The sequence below is a fragment of the Lepus europaeus genome, chromosome 18, assembly GCF_033115175.1.
Source record: "Lepus europaeus isolate LE1 chromosome 18, mLepTim1.pri, whole genome shotgun sequence".
NCBI lineage: Eukaryota > Metazoa > Chordata > Mammalia > Lagomorpha > Leporidae > Lepus > Lepus europaeus.
This window is the reverse complement of record NC_084844.1, coordinates 32,253,288-32,269,152: the sequence shown is the minus strand read 5'-3', so window position 1 is coordinate 32,269,152 and position 15,865 is coordinate 32,253,288. Positions and strand designations below refer to the sequence as shown.

Sequence of the window (15,865 nt, the reverse complement as noted above, 5' to 3'; positions counted from 1 at the left end):
ATTTAATTAGCACAATAACCCCATTATTATCCCTCCTCACTTAACAAAGAGTAAGTTGAAGCACAAAACAGTTAAGTTAGTTGCCAAGGGCCACCTGGCTAGTAGTGACCTGAGCCAGGATTGATTGCCCCCAAGGAATCTGGCTACAGAGTTGGTTCTTTTAAACTCTCTGCTTCATGAAGCTATCTCCAAGTTTTTCTCCTCCAACTCTGGTTTCAGATTTCTTCCTTCTGGAAACTCCTCCACCGGGCCATTAAGTATTACAAGTTCCCATGGGATTTGCCCTAGGCCCTCCTTCCTTCTCTCAGTCTAGACTCTCCCAAGGCAATTTTATAGGGCCCTGGGGTTCCACTGCTATCAGTTATCAGGATTGCCCTGGAATACATATGCCAGAAAAAAGTGACTGTGCTAGCCTAGCTGAACAGGTGCTTATTTTTCTAGCAAGACTAAAAATCTGTGGTCTGGTGCTGGCACAGCAACTCTTCTGTCATCACCATCCTAGGACCCCTGGTGTGTCCCTCACCACCAGCCTGTGTGTGTAATTTTTGTTCTCGGGCTTTGTTTTAACTTCACATAACATGTTGGATGGTTTTTCTCTAGCCTCAAGTTCACATTGCAAGCAAGAAGCTGGGTGATAAGAAAAATGCATGTGAGCCTAATCTGTTTTTAAAAGTTCCTGGAACTTCTACCTCTACTTACTGCTCATCAGCTGGAACTGGTCCTTCCTAGCACTCAGGGAATTGAGGAAGGTATCTTCTACTGGCACCTTGCCCTCCTGGAACAAATGTAACGCTCTGATAGAAGAGAGCTATTGCATGAGCAATCAACATCCCGTTTACACACTATTGATGCCACATTTATAACTGTATCTCATCTCAAATCTCATCCAAGCTCCACATTTGTGTATCTAACTGCTTACTTGCCATTCCCTCTGGTGACTCCAATGCAAATTCTATATAATTTTATGCTTTTGCACTCTTTTCCTCCAGCACCTTCTTCTTCCCAAGGGCCCCTGCTCAGTGCTCTGGTGGCATCACGCCCCCTATGCAGATATTCATGATGTCCATCTCGGTTGTAAGTGTACTCCTGGATGTGTGGTATCTCTCTGTGTACTCACCCTGGTGGTAGGCACCAGATCTTGTCTTTCAGTTGTTGTCATCTCCCCAGTGCCAGCACATCGCAGGCAGCCATCAGTAGAGGGCCCCCACCATAGAGTTATAGGAACATCCATGGCCCCAGGGCACAGAGAACAGACACTGGTTGAGGGGCAGTGGGTTTGCTCCCATAGGGTTTCATCCTGCTGGGGCTCAACTGAAGATGCATGGTGGCTCCTCAGTACTGACTTTGAGCCTCCACCCAGGAGCCTTCCAGAGCCTGTCTTAATGCTAAGCCACACTAACATCCCTCAAGGTCATGTGCCAACCAGCTTCCCCCATTCCAGTTGGCCTCATTGACTGGGGCTGGACAGCCTGAGTCTCCATCATGCTCTTTCCCACTGACAAAGACTCTTCTTTTTTTTTTTTATGAAATTTGTTATTCCCCATATATTTTTTTAAAATCTTTATTTATTTGAGAGGTAGAATTAGAGACAAAGAGAGGCAGAGAGAGGGAGAGAGAGAGAGAGAGTTCTTCCATCCACTGGTTCGCTCCCCAAATGGTCACAATGGCCAGAGCAGCGTGGATCTGAAGCCAGGAGCCAGGAGCCAAGAGCTTCCTCCAGGTCTCCCATGAGGGTGCAAGGGGCCCAAGCACTTGGGCCATCTTCCACTGCTTTCCTAGGCCATAAGCAGAGAGCAGACTCCACACTTCTGCCTTCCTCCATTCTCCATCCCTCCCTTCCACCCACCCCAACATATGCACTGAGACTTGAATAAACACTAGAAGTTTCCAAAAGCTTAAAGTCATATCCCTCGGATGATCTCAGCCCCTCCTTATAAGTGCCTACCTGGGAATTTGTTACTGAATCTGAAATCAGACACTCATTGCAAGAGAAGCAAATGACTCAGGACAAGGATTTCAGGAAAAGGAAGGGAGGAAGTTTATTTAGGATGCTGACAACCAGGAAGATGGCAGGCCTGTGCCTTAACTTTTAACCTGTCAATCAAAGCAAAGTGGGAAACAGGGTTTGTGTAGGGAAACACAAATTTAGCTAAATGACTACAAGAATAGGAGCTGTGTAGGGGTGACGTCTGCCAGATGTTCCATTACTAGCTGGGTCCTTGTGATCAGGACATTCCAGTCCTTATCTTGTGATGAGGTCATCAGTGCCCAGGTCTCAGGGAAATGCAGACAGAATCATCAGCCAAAGAGTGGGTAGGGAGTCCTGGGTCAGATCTAGTTACTCGGGCCTTTGAATCCTCAAAATGGTATAGAGGTCGCCCCTGTTACAGATTCACTGTTTGCTCCTGACCAAACCTGGTGAGAGGCCCCAAATGCCCTCTTAGAGCAGTTCCTTTAGAAAGCTTGTTATAAATCCCTTCTCTGCCCCCTGAAGATATAATTTTACTGCCCAGAGCTGTCTCTGTGAAATGTAAACTTCCAAGGTTCTCGCTCTGGCTTTGGCTCTGGCTCCCAGCTGGTGGGCAGGTCTTACCCTACTTTGTGTGAGCTCTGTCTCCTGTCATAAGAATCCAGGAAGTTTGTCACTTCCCCAGTTAGGTGCCAGTCAACCCTCTCTTCCCTCTTTTTGTGAATTTCAGATTGCCTGGCTCTGCTCAAACCTCTGCCATTATTTTCCCTTCCAAGTCCCTCATTCTCTTGTCAAAATTCCCTGTCATCTCTGGACAAATCAAATTTCAGTTCATTTCCGGCTAGAAAAAAATCTCTTTTCCATATTGCAATAGTATTACTGAATTGGATCTATCCTCACCATGTTACTGCTCAGCTTTGTTTATTGTTGACAACGGTGATTATTAAAGAATACATCCAGGGGTTGGCACTGTGGTGTAGCTGGTAAAGCTGCCTGCAGTGCTGGCATCCCATATGGGCCCTGGTTTGAGTCCTGGCTGTTCCACTTCTGATCCAGCTCTCTGCTATGGCCTGGGAGAGCAGTAGAGGATGGCTCAAGTCCTTGGGCCCCTGCACCTGTGTGGGAGACCTGGAAGAAGCTCCTGGCTCCTGGCTTTGGATAGGCCCAGCTCTGGCCATTGGGAACATTTGACGAGTGAACTAGTGGACTGAAGATCTTGCGCTCTCTCTCTCTGCCTCTCTCTCTCTTTCTCTCTCTTTCTCTGCCTCTCTGTAGCTCTGCCTTTCAAATAATAAATAAATAAATCTTTTTAAAAAAATAAAGAATACATCCACTGCCCTTTTCTTTCATGGCTTTTTTTAAAAAAAGATTTATGTCATTTATTTGAAAATAGAATTACATAGAGTGGGGGAAAGAGACAGAGTGAGAGATCTTCCATTCACTGCCTCACTCCCCAAATGGCTTCAGTGGCTGGGGCTGGGCCAGTTCAAAGCCAGGAGCCTGGAACTACCCCTTGCTCTCCCACATGAGTGACAGAAGTCCAAGTATTTGGACCATCATCCACTGCTTTCCCAGGTGCATTAGCAGGAAGTTGGATCAGAAGCAGAGCAGCCAGGACTCAAACTGGTGCTCAAATGGGATCCAGTGTGGCAGGCAGAGGGTTAACCCACTGCACTACAACCTGGTCCCTCAAGATCTTTTTGATTCTCAAAAATACCTTTTCTTGGGCTGAGCATTTGGGGCAGCAGTTAAAGAGGTCACTGGGGACACCACATCCCATATGGGAGTGCCTGAGTTTCAGACCTGGCATGGGTACGATTCCAGCTTCGTGCTAATGCACACCCTGGGAGGCAGCAGGGACGGCTCACATAGTTGGGTTCCTGTCACCCATGTGTTGCTGCTTAGTCCCGCTAGGCAGCGGTGTCTTTTCCTCCACAAAGTCACTGGGGACAGGCTTCTGTGAACATGTCCGTGTTGATTCACAAGCACGTACATTATAAAGGGCAGGTAAAGGGGGCATAACCAATTCTGGAGGACGCTGACCATAGGGCAGAATGGACACTGGTGCCAATATGCCTATCCAATCAGCTTGAAGGTCACATAGCTTCCCAGGTGGGCTTAATGGGCTTGTTTACCTGATTGGCAGAAGGCGGGGGTGGGGAGAAATGTGCCTGGGTTCAGGTAACTGCTGAGTTTGCCCACAATGTGTGAGACCTGGATTGAATAAACTGTTTCAAGTTCAAACTCTCTTCTTAAAAAAAAAAAAAATATTTTCAGCTTTATAAAAAACTGAAAGTATTTTTTGATGAACTGATCAGATTCCTATGTTTTTTCAACAAGAGCCAACAGAAAGTATATAGAAAAAATTATTTCCTTCTGTACACCAATAAAAGAAAAACATTCAATGCTTCTGGCACCAGATTGTGGGGTTTTGTTTCCCATACAAAGCAATTATTCCAGTCCTCTGTAGACATCAATTGGGTGTGCTACAATTAATCCAGTTCAATTCTGACATTCTCTACATGGAGTTAGTACAGGCCCCACAGATAAGTGCTTAGTCCCACAAAACTGACCCCACTTCAGACACCATTCTAAAGTCCAGGTGGTCATGTGTATTTCTGGAGGGTCCCATGGCCTCCTTCTTGTGTTCAATCATTTGCTAGAACAGCTCACAGAAATTTGGAAAAGTGCGCAACTATAGGCCTGGCACTATGGCACAGCAGGTTAAGATACTGCCTGCAGTGCAACCATCTCATTCAGGCACCAGTTTGAGTTCAGGCTGGTCCACTTCTGATCTAGCTCCCTGCTAATGCACCTTGGAAAGCAGAAGAAGATGTCCCAAGTGCTTGGGCTCCTGTCACCCATGAAGAAGACCCCAGTTGAAGCTCTTGGCTCCTGGCTTTGGCCCAGCCCTGGCTGTTGCAGCCATTTGGGGAGTGTATCAGTGGATAGAAGCTCTCTCTCTCCCTCTCTATAACTCTTTCAAATAAATAAATAAATAAACCTTTAAAAATAAAAGTGTTCATTAACTAAATTACTAGTTGGTTATGAAAGCATACAACTCAGGGACAGCCAGATGAAAGAGATGCACAGACCAAGTACAGGAGAAGGCGTGTGGAGCACCCTGCCTTCTCCACATGGCTCTGCCCAGTGCCTCCATGTACTCACCAACCTGGAAGCTCTCTGAATCTGGGTTTGTGCCTGGGTTTGATACCTGGCTCTGCTCTTGACTTTAGCTTCTTGCTAAAGCAGACTGTGGGAGGCAGTAGTGATGGCTTAAGTGATTGGGTTCCCATCTCCAATGTGGGAGACCAACTCTGGTTTCAGTCCTCCTGCCATTGTGGGCATCTGGGGGAGTGAACCAGTGGATGGGAGAACCTTTCTCTGTCTCTGTCTCTCTAATGAAATATTTTTAAAATTGAAAAAAAAATATCCTTATAAATCAAACACATTAACATGAAAATAAAAAAACCTGCATCTAAAACAGAGGAAATTAACACAAGGTATAAAAGAACAGTTGAGGGGCTGGCGCGGTGGTGTGTGGTGTAGCAGGTAAGGCACTGCCTGCAGTGCCAGCATCCCATACGGGCACCGGTTCAAGACCCAGCTGCTTTCAGGCATGGGAAGCCAAGACACTGTGGCAAAAAAATGATCTACATGAAGGATGTCTGTGAGTGAGACCCCAATGGAAAGAAGGGGGCATCAAAGAGGGATGTACTTTTCTTTGAAGGGAGGAGAGAACTTCCACTTTGCTTATGGTCCTGTCTAAATACTGACGAAGTTTGTGGACTCAAAAGGCTTCTATAGCCTTGGCAGCTCATGTCAAGAGCCTCGGGTGAGGGGCCAGCACTGTGGCATAGTGGGTAAGGCCCCCGTCTGCACTGCCAGCACCCCATATTGGTGCTGGTTCAAGACCCAGCTACTCCTCTTCCAGTCCAGCTCTCTGCTGTGGTCCGGGAAGGCAGTGGAGGATGGTCCAAGTGCTTGGGCCCTGTACCTGCATGGGAGACCAGGAAGAGGCACCTGGCTCCTGGCTTTGGATCGGCATAGCGTGCCGGCCGTAGCGGCCATTTGGGGGGTGAACCAACAGAAGGAAGATCTTTCTCTCTGTCTCTCTCACTGTCTAACTCTGCCTGTCAAGAAAAAAAAAAAAATAACAAAAGGAGATGAGGTGAAACAGCAGCTGGGGTAACTAGAGAAAATAAATTAAGGAAAAAGGTAATTACAGACATTAAAAGCACCTGAGAAACTCAACGCGCGGCCGTGACATTACTGAACATGAAATAGCTGTGCTGTTGGCAGTCTTGAGAAAAGCTATCCAGAATGAAAGCAGCAAGACAAAAAAGTGGGGGAAAGATCTGAAACAACATTTGAGTCTGTATACTGGAAAACATTGCTGAACCAAAGAGCCAACTGAGCAGCAAAACCTCATCACACAGCAGGCAAAGTTAATTAAAAACTGCAGCCGCCAGTGCGCCCACCTGAAGTTATCGCGTGACAAGATTAAACACAGACGTTCCCAGCTTCCAGATATTAAAATAAACTGATTGTTCACAAAACAAAAAGGAAGGCGAGCTGGTTTCAAATTTCTCAGCAACACTTGATGCCAGCCATGAGGAAAGCTGTGGCTGTGGAATTCTAGATCAGGTCAAGTTGTTGTTGCTCATGCGTACAGGTAGCAGCAGGACCCGATCCAGTAAGCAGGTTCCATTTGGGGGGAATTTTGAATCTGTTAACAATGATTAGGTGTTGTTTTTTGTTTTGTTTTGTTTTTTTTTTTTTTTTTGACAGGCAGAGTGGATAGTGAGAGAGAGAGACAGAGAGAAAGTTCTTCCCTTTGCCGTTGGTTCACCCTCCAATGGCCGCCGCGGTTGGCACGCTGCGGCCAGCGCACCGCACTGATCCGATGGCAGGAGCCAGGGGCTTATCCTGGTCTCCCATGGGGTGCAGGACCCAAGCACTTGGGCCATCCTCCACTGCACTCCCTGGCCACAGCAGAGAGCTGGCCTGGAAGAGGGGCAACCGGGACAGAATCCGGCGCCCCGACCAGGACTAGAACCCGGTGTGCCGGCGCTGCAAGGCGGAGGATTAGCCTAGTGAGCCACAGCGCCGGCCATGATTAGGTTTTAATAGCGAGATCAACCAGGATTCGATCAGAGAAGTAGAACTAGGTTGTAAGTGAATGTGTGTGTGTGTGCACATGTGTGCTCTTTGTGTTACAGGGACTTGACTGTGGAAGCTGGTTAGGCAGTCTTTGTACAGCTGGCATCTCCGAATCAGATGCGGGAGCTTGAAGTCCACAGAGCCAGCAGTCAGGAGGGACCGTGCATGTAACGTGGAAAGGAGCAAGTGCAGTGTGACTCTCGTGCACGAGCGGAGTCCCTGGGACCGTCCAGGAAGCAGAAGCGAGTGCGGGTCCTTGGCGCTGCTTCACAGCGCTAAGCGCACTCACCTGGCCCAGGAGGATCCAAGGGAACAGGGAGCAGGTGCAGACCTGGCTGCTGACAAGCTGAGCCAGCAGAAAGATGACAACTCATCTGAGCTAAAAACGGCTATTCTTCCCTTCCATCTTCCACATCCCCACAGGAATCCCTCTGTGGGTCACCCGAGTCAGAAGCATACAGGAAAGGTAATTGTGGACTGTGTAATTCCGCTGAGGCAAGCAGAAGCATGATAAAGACCCCACAATTCACCCCTTGTCAATGCAGTACCATACCTGTCCCTTTAAACCATACTTTATCGCCACATAAAGACAAAAGAGTCGCCGGTGCTGTGGCTCAACAGGCTAATCCTCCGCCTTGCGGCGCCAGCACACTGGGTTCTAGTCTTGGTTGGGGCGCCGGATTCTATCCCGGTTGCCCCTCTTCCAGGCCAGCTCTCTGCTATGGCCTGGGAAGGCAGTGGAGGATGGCCCAAGTCCTTGGGCCCTGCACCTGCATGGGAGACCAGGATCAGCGCGATGCACCAGCCGCAGCGGCCATTGCAGGGTGAACCAATGGCAAAAAGGAAGACCTTTCTCTGTCTCTCTCTCTCTCACTATCCACTCTGCCTGACAAAAAAAAAGAAAAAAAAGACAAAAGAGTCACACTTCTGTTTAACATGACACTACTGTCCTTTTATGCATTTTTCCCCATAGAGCTCTTTTCATCTGCTGGCTTTCTCCCCAAATAGCCACAATGGCCAGGACTCGATCAGTCCAAAGCCAAGAGCCTGTAACTCCATCTGGGTTTCCCACGAGTGGAAGGGACTCAACTACTTGAGCCATCATCTGCTGTGTCCCAGGCACATCAGCAGGGAGCTGGACCAAAAGCAGAGCAGCCAGAACTCTCTTTGCCACAATGCCAGCACCACCACTATCCCTCTTAAAACTATCCTTTTTCCTAAAAGAGCACCAGAATTCCTTTTTTTTTTTTTTGTCTTTGGACAGTGATCACTCTTTTCTTGGTTCATTGACAATCCCTCCTTGACATTTTGTAAAATGAATGCTTACACAGAAAATTGTATGCTCTTAGCCCATCTTAGATTATTACAGAATAGGAGAGGAGATGAAAGCAAAAATTCTGGGTTAATATTTACTGAAATAGATTCACATCAAAATCAGGAAGAAACATTGTTTCGACAAGGCACGGGATCACAGCTAGTATTTGTTTACTACCTTAGTTTTTTGTTGTTGTTGTTGTAACAAAATGCCTGAGAGTGGGCAATTACAAAGAAAAGAGGTATATTTTTGGCTCATAATTCTGGAGGTGCAAGAACATGGTGCTGATACCTGTTCAGCTTCTGGTGAAGGCATCCTATGGTCAAAGACCCGAGAGAAAGCCCTGGAAGCCACACTCCCTTTATTGTAGCGCCCTCTGGTGGAGCTAATCCGGTCCCAGAATGACCCCTCACTCAATCCTGCCAGACTGCATTAATCCATTCGTGAGGGCTCCTTCCCATGACCCAAACTCCTCCCGCTAGGCACCACCTCCCAACACAGCCACACTGAGGAATTAAGTAAGTCTTGAAGAATGGACATCTACGTTGCTGAGCCCATGTGCAACCTCCATCCCTGCTTCCAAGGCTCAGGAGACTATACAAGTGGCTGGAAGGGACTGATGTCCACAGATGGTTCATCCTATCCACCTGATTATTAATATCAGGCCCTTGTTTGTATCACTCACATCCCATTTCAAAGTGCCGGTTCAAGTCCCAGCTACTCTGCTTCCATCCAGCTTCCTGCTAATGCACTTGGGAGGCAGCCAATGCTGGCCCACGCATATGGGAGACTCAAATGGAGTTCCCGGCTCCTGGCTTCATCCTGGCCTAGCCAGGGCTTTTGGAGGGTGAACCAGCAGCTGGAAGATCTATCACTCTGCCTTTCGAATATATAAAATAAACTTTTTAAAGCCGGCGCTGTGGCTCACTAGGCTAATCCTCCGCCTTGCGGCGCCAGCACACCGGGTTCTAGTCCCGGTCAGGGCACCGATCCTGTCCCGGTTGCCCCTCTTCCAGGCCAGCTCTCTGCTGTGGCCAGGGAGTGCAATGGAGGATGGCCCAAGTGCTTGGGCCCTGCACCCCATGGGAGACCAGGAGAAGCACCTGGCTCCTGCCATCGGATCAGCATGGTGCGCCGGCCGCAGCGCACCTACCGTGGCGGCCATTGGAGGGTGAACCAACGGCAAAAAGGAAGACCTTTCTCTCTGTCTCCCTCTGCTGTCCATTCTGCCTGTCCAAAAAAAAAAAAAAAAAAAAAATCTCCCTTTATCCTTTGGTAAGCATTCACATGAGATGCAAATATGTTCATATTCTGCTTTTCAGAGCAGTCTATCCTTATACTTTTGTCCTCAATTTCCCAGTCACATTTCTCCCAATTCTGACTACCCAATCAAACCATGATTTGGTGAAAACCGATTCTGGCCATCTCCCATTCCAGGCCAAATGAACAGCCATTGCTCTAAGTTCTATTTACTAACAGAATTTCCCCTTACCTCTTTCAGGACTGTCCCAGAGTGGGAATTGGGGGCCATAGTTGAGTGCTTTTGAAACATACATGCACATTGTACAGAGCAGGCCAAGCCCAACAGTGATCTTCCCCATGAAGGCATGAGTGTAGGTTGACAGTGTCTTACAGCAGGGACAGAGTTCATGAGCAAGTCTAAGAATTAATCATAGGGTCTTGGGGCAAGACTGACCTCAGGCAGGATGAAAGGGCTGCTTCCGGTGGCCACAAAGGTTTGTGGTCCCCAGCTTCACTGCAGACTGCCCTATGACCCATCTCAATGCCCAGAATCACATTTCCTCCCAACAGAAGAGAGCGCTCCCAGTGCACCTGGGAATCCAATTTGTGCTGGAATTCAGGGCTTGATTTGATGATTTACCAGGACCAACTGCAGGGGCAGTGTTGTTCCGTGGATAAGATACTGCTTGGGATATCAAAGTGCCTGGGTTCCAGTCCTGGCTCTGTTCCCAATTCCACCCTCCTGCTAACGTACAACCTGGGAGGCAGCAGGTGAAAGCTCAAGTACTTGGGACCCTGCCACCCACATCGGAGATCTGGACTGAGTTCCTAGCTCCCAGTATCAAGGCAGTGATCATTGTGGGCATTTGGGGAGTAAACTAGTAAATGGTAGCCCCCTCTCTATCTCTCATATTAAAAAAATTATAAAGCCTTTTTAAAAAAGTCCTAAACATTAATCTTAAAATGTGGCAATGCTTTGGGTAGAGGTAGGTGTTTGGAGCAACTGTTAAGACTTGGGAGGTCTGCATCTCATATTAGACTACCTGAGTTTGAATCCCACCTCTGCCTCCAATTCCAGCTTCTGGATAGTGTGCATGCTGGAGGCAACAGGTGATTGGGTCCCTGCCACCCCTGTGGGAGACCCAGATGGAGTTCTGGACTCTCGGCTCTGGCCTTGAGGGAGCGAAGTGGTGGATGGAAGACCTTTCTCTCCTTCTCTTTGCCTTTCAAATAAAAAATGAAAATACATAAATAAATAATTATAAAATCCTTTGCCTAAACAATTATACATTTATGAGTTTACTGTCAGGGAATAACAGGGATGTGCAGACACACGTAACCATCAGAATGAATCACAGAGCACTGTTTACAGTTGGGATGAACCAGAAATTACTTGTGGGAAACAGTTGGGGCTGCAGTAAATAAACATGCACAACCATGAAACCGATCACTCAGCAGCCACTCAGCTGTCTCAGAACACTGCCATGAAAGGCGCCTGGGCAGACTGATGTGTGAACAAAGCAGACAGCACAGTAGCATATAGGACATGACGATTCAATCTTTGTAAAAAATATATACGTCTATATAGCAAAAAAGGACCTGCCATGGTTTCTACCATATTGGTAACAGTGCTTGTCCCTGTACACGAGTGTTTATTTTGTTCTTTGTTTACCTTAATTTCCACTGTTTGTACAAATCACATCATTTGCTTTTGTAATAAGGAAAAGTTAATCTGTTATAATCCTTCATTTTGATAAAAACAAGCCCATTTTGTAAGAACTTCAGTTTTCTTAAGCAGCACTGATTTCCAGCTTGTCCTGGGGCAACACTTTATCCTCTGCTGAGGCTGGGGGGAACCTTCCCAAGCACAGCCTAGGTCAAACTGAAGGAATATGGCTGACTCCCACTGCTCCAGGGTCGCGGGCTCAGCTCCTGGACTGAGATCAACCCAGCTCATCTCCAGCCGTCAGTCCTATTCTTGCTGAGTCACCAGCTTCATCATCTTCAGAGCCATGTCCCCTTGGTCAGAGGGAACCTGGAAGCAAGCACATCTGTTAGTCTCCTGTGACATCCCTGGGACTGCAGTCAGGAGTAACATCCCGAAAGCTTGTTCCTATGGGGCGGTGTTGTGGCGCAGCAAGGTAAGTGACTGTGATAACGCGGCATCCCGTATCAGAGTGGCTTCCCTGCTTCCAACCCAGATCCCTGCTAATGCACCTGGAAAGGCAGTGGATGATGGCCCCAGTACTTGGGCCCTTGCTACCCTTGTGGGAGGTCTCTTGAGGCATCATCCACTGTCCCCCAGGATGTACATTAGGCAGGAAGCTGGATTGGAAATAGAGAAGCCAAGACTCGAACCAGGCACTCACTTACAGGATGTGGACATCTCAAGCTGTGTCTTAACCACTGTACCAAATGCCTGCCCTGGAATAAATTCTTTAGAAACTCTCTTCCCAGCCAGTGCCGCGGCTCAATAGGCTAATCCTCCGCCTGTGGTGCCGGCACCTGAGGTTCTAGTCCTGGTTAGGGCGCCGGATTCTGTCCCAGTTGCTCCTCTTCCAGTCCAGCTCTCTGCTGTGGCCCGGGAGTGCAGTGGAGGATGGCCCAAGTCCTTGGGCCCTGCACCCGCATGGGAGACCAGGAGAAGCACCTAGCTCCTGGCTTTGGATTGGCGCGGTGCACCAGCCGCAGCGGCCATTGTGGGGTAAACCAACGAAAAAAGGAAGACCTTTCTCTCTGTCTCTCTCTCTCACTGCCCACTCTGCCTGTCAAAAAATTTAAAAAATAAATAAATAAAAAAGAAACTCTCTTCCTGAACATCATCAAGAGGGAAGGCCACAGGCCTCAGTTTCTCCTTGACAAAAAGAGAGTAAGGTAGATGGTGTCCCAGGTCTGAAACCTCCCAGCTCCACGTTCTGAGATGCACTGGGATCCTGGACTCTCAGGCCAAGCCAGAGTCCCCAGGAGGCACAAGTGCAGCTGTGGGCCACTAGAAGATGACATATAATCAACTAAAGGGGAAGTGGCTATTTTAAGGCTTTCCCCCAACTGATCTGTTGTTCTGTATATAACAAGAGGAAATGGGCCGGAACTGCAGCGCCTGGGTGAGCGGATGAGTGTGGGGTTAGTTTGGCCTGTGCTCTCCCACCAGCCTGGGCAGGGATCTTCCTAGTGATGGTGCTTTGCTTCCAACCAGCTCCTTCCTGGTCAGTACTGAAGGTTCTCAGATATGCAGAACCATAAATCACATATCCCTAACCCCATGGCCTGCTGCTTGCTCGTTCTCCCAGCAGACTTTCTTCAAAGGGTGTGTGTCTTTCTCCCACACCCTAAAGGAGGCTGTCATCTGCTTCTTTTCACTGCTCATTCATTTTATTTTTATATATATACATATATATGTATGTATATATATATATACATTTACATTAACAGGCTATAATTGTACATTATTTCTGGAATACAGTACAATATATCAAGACTTTAAAAATATTTAGTCTTAGGGGCCAATGTTGTGGCACAGTGGGTTAAGCCCCCGCATGCCCCTATGGGCACCAGTCTGAGTCCTGGCTGTTCTACTTCCAATCCAGCCTCCTGCTAATGCACCTGGAAAGGCAGTAGAAAATGCCCCAAGTTGGAGACCCGGATGGAGTTCCAGGCTCCTGGCTTTGGCCTGGACATTGTGGCCATTTAGGGAGTAAACCAGCAGATGGAAGATCTCTCTCTATGATGCTGCCTTTTCAATAAACAAATAAATCTTTTTAAAAAATTCAGTGACTTATTTTCATTTTATCTGAAAGGCAGAGAAACAGAGATCTATCTGCTGGTTCACTCCCCAGAAGTCAATAAATACACAGGGCTGGACCAGGATGAAGCCAGGGACCAGGAACTCAATACAGGTCTTTCACATGGGTGGCAGGGACCCAAGAACTTGCGCTATCGCCTGCTATCTCCCAGAGTGTGCATTAGCTAGAATGCTAGAATGGAGAACGGAGCTGGGCTTTGAACCCAGGTGCTCCGATATAGGACACAGACTCCCCAGGGGGCATCTTACTCACTGTGACAAACACCTGCCCCTCACTCATTATCTTTAACCTTTCCATCCCACCTCCTGAGCCTGCCATTTCACTAAAAACACTTGGCACTATCACTAAAGATGCCATGTAGGGGCAGCTGTCACTTAGGATACCTGCATCCCATATGTGGTCCTCTATGTGGGTGCAGGGGCCCAAGGACTTGGGCCATCTTCTACTGCTTTCCCAGGCCACAGCAGAGAGCTGGATTGGAAGTGGAGCAACTGGGACTAGAACTGGTGCCCATAAGGGATGCTGGCACTGTAGGCGGCAGCTTTACCCACTACACCACAGTGCTGGCCCCAGCCTGTCTTTCTCTATATCCTCTGCCTCTGGAATGTTATTTCTCAGACAAATGTAATAATTTCACTCCTTTGCTTGTAGCTGCTCCATGGCACCTCCTGTCTGAACCCTCAGTCTTCCCCCCCTCCCATGCCCTCAATGGCTGCAGGCTCCTGTGACCCCTGAACTCACTGCTCCCCTTGCTCCCACACCTGTCCTCTTTACCTAACTCACTCCTGCTCATCATACAGGACCTTGTCTTCTGTATCTGCAAGCTTGGGCTGCCTCACTTCCCTGGGCCAGCTCCCACCTTGGCATTGCTTCCTTCAAGTAACTAAGAGTCAGTCTGTCCCTCTACACCAGGGATGGGAACCTTTCCTCCACCAATGGATGTTTATAACTTCATTTGTGGGCTACACAGAATTATCAACTTAAAGATTAGTTTGCTATAGAGTTATTGAATTTCGAGTCCTGCCTGTGGTTGCCTGGAGAGGGTCAAGCCAAAGATTCCATGGGTCTTACACTGCCCACAGGCTGATGTTCCCTGTCCCCGCTCTGGACAGTGGGCCTTTGAGGAGAGGGACTGTGCACTGTTCATCTTCATGCTCCCAGTGCCCAGTACCACACAGCGTGGTGCACTTAGGGGACACTCAGATATTTGCTCAATGGGTAATTAGGCTTGCGGCATCTTCATTTCTGGGAAATCTTAAGAAGAGCTGAAGGATCAGCGAGGTTAATCATGAGTTATCCATGGTCTAGGAAATACTGTGAGGCCAAGCCAACCGATTCCAAGCCTCTGCTTTCCTCTCTTACCAGGGCTTCCGAGGCTGACACTGCTGATATTCTGTGCTGCACAGTTCTTTGCTGTGCACTCTAGGATGTTCGCCAGGATCCCTGGCCTCTACCCACTACATGCCAGTGGCACCACCTCTCCTTCCTCAAGCTGTGACAAGCAAGGATGCAAGTATCTGCAGACATTCAAGTCCCCTGGGACAAAATCAACCCTGGCTGAGAACCACTGTGTCCCTAAGAAGTGGCTTGGAGCAGGCCCTGTGGTGCCCCCATAACCTCTATTTGCATCTCCTCTGCCAAACAAGTAAACACAGTTGTGCTCACTGTGCAAACACAGCTGTAAGCCCTGTTCCCCAGCCACATGTCAGAGCCTAGTTTCTGCTCCTCAGTCCCTTCTAGATGGACACTATGTCCTTGGGCATACAGGGCTGGGGAGGGGAGGCCAGAAGGTTCCTGCCACCTCACAGCATACAGGAGACAGCAATCCTGGGACCCTGCTAGATGGGCATCTGATGTAGCAAATGCCACTCTCATATTGGAGGGCCTAAGTCCCAGCTTTGCTCCTGCTTCCAGCTTCCTGCTAACGCACATTCTGGAAGGCAACAGATGATAGCTCAAGTAGCTGAGTCCCATGCACCATGTGGGAGATCTGAATTGAGTCCCCGGCTCTCAACCTGGGCCCCTGGCCAGGAACCATTACAGGCATTGGGAGAGTAAACCAGAGGATGGGAGCTCTGTCTGTCTCTCTTGCTCTCTGTCTCCACCTCCTAAGTAAATACAAATAAACTTTAAAAAAGAAGACAAAATATGTACACAAGTGGCCAGTCCAAGGTATAACAGTGAAAGGGGCATCTGGGCCCTTCTGCCACCTCCCATGCTACCTTCTCCTTTGCAGGTGTGAGTGTGGGGTGGGGAAGGGAGCAAGACTGAAGTCCCCTTCATCTCCCTTAGCCCAAGGAAAGCTACTCATCAGCCTGTAACCATGAGAGGAGGGTGGCCTCCTGGCCCATCTCTGCGCCCAAAGCCTATCCT

The 15,865-nt window shown here is 48.4% G+C and overlaps 1 protein-coding gene across 1 annotated transcript in view; it reads right to left on the bottom strand.

Annotated features, from left to right (window-relative positions):
- Positions 1–10,972: 10,972 nt before the first annotated feature.
- Positions 10,973–15,865, bottom strand: part of SCPEP1 (serine carboxypeptidase 1) — a 28,849-nt gene continuing 23,956 nt past the window's right edge. The window contains exon 13 of the mRNA XM_062215953.1: positions 10,973–11,724. Within this exon, the coding sequence (XP_062071937.1) occupies positions 11,662–11,724 (63 nt within the window). The 3' untranslated portion in view covers positions 10,973–11,661. The remainder of the gene's footprint in view (positions 11,725–15,865) is intronic.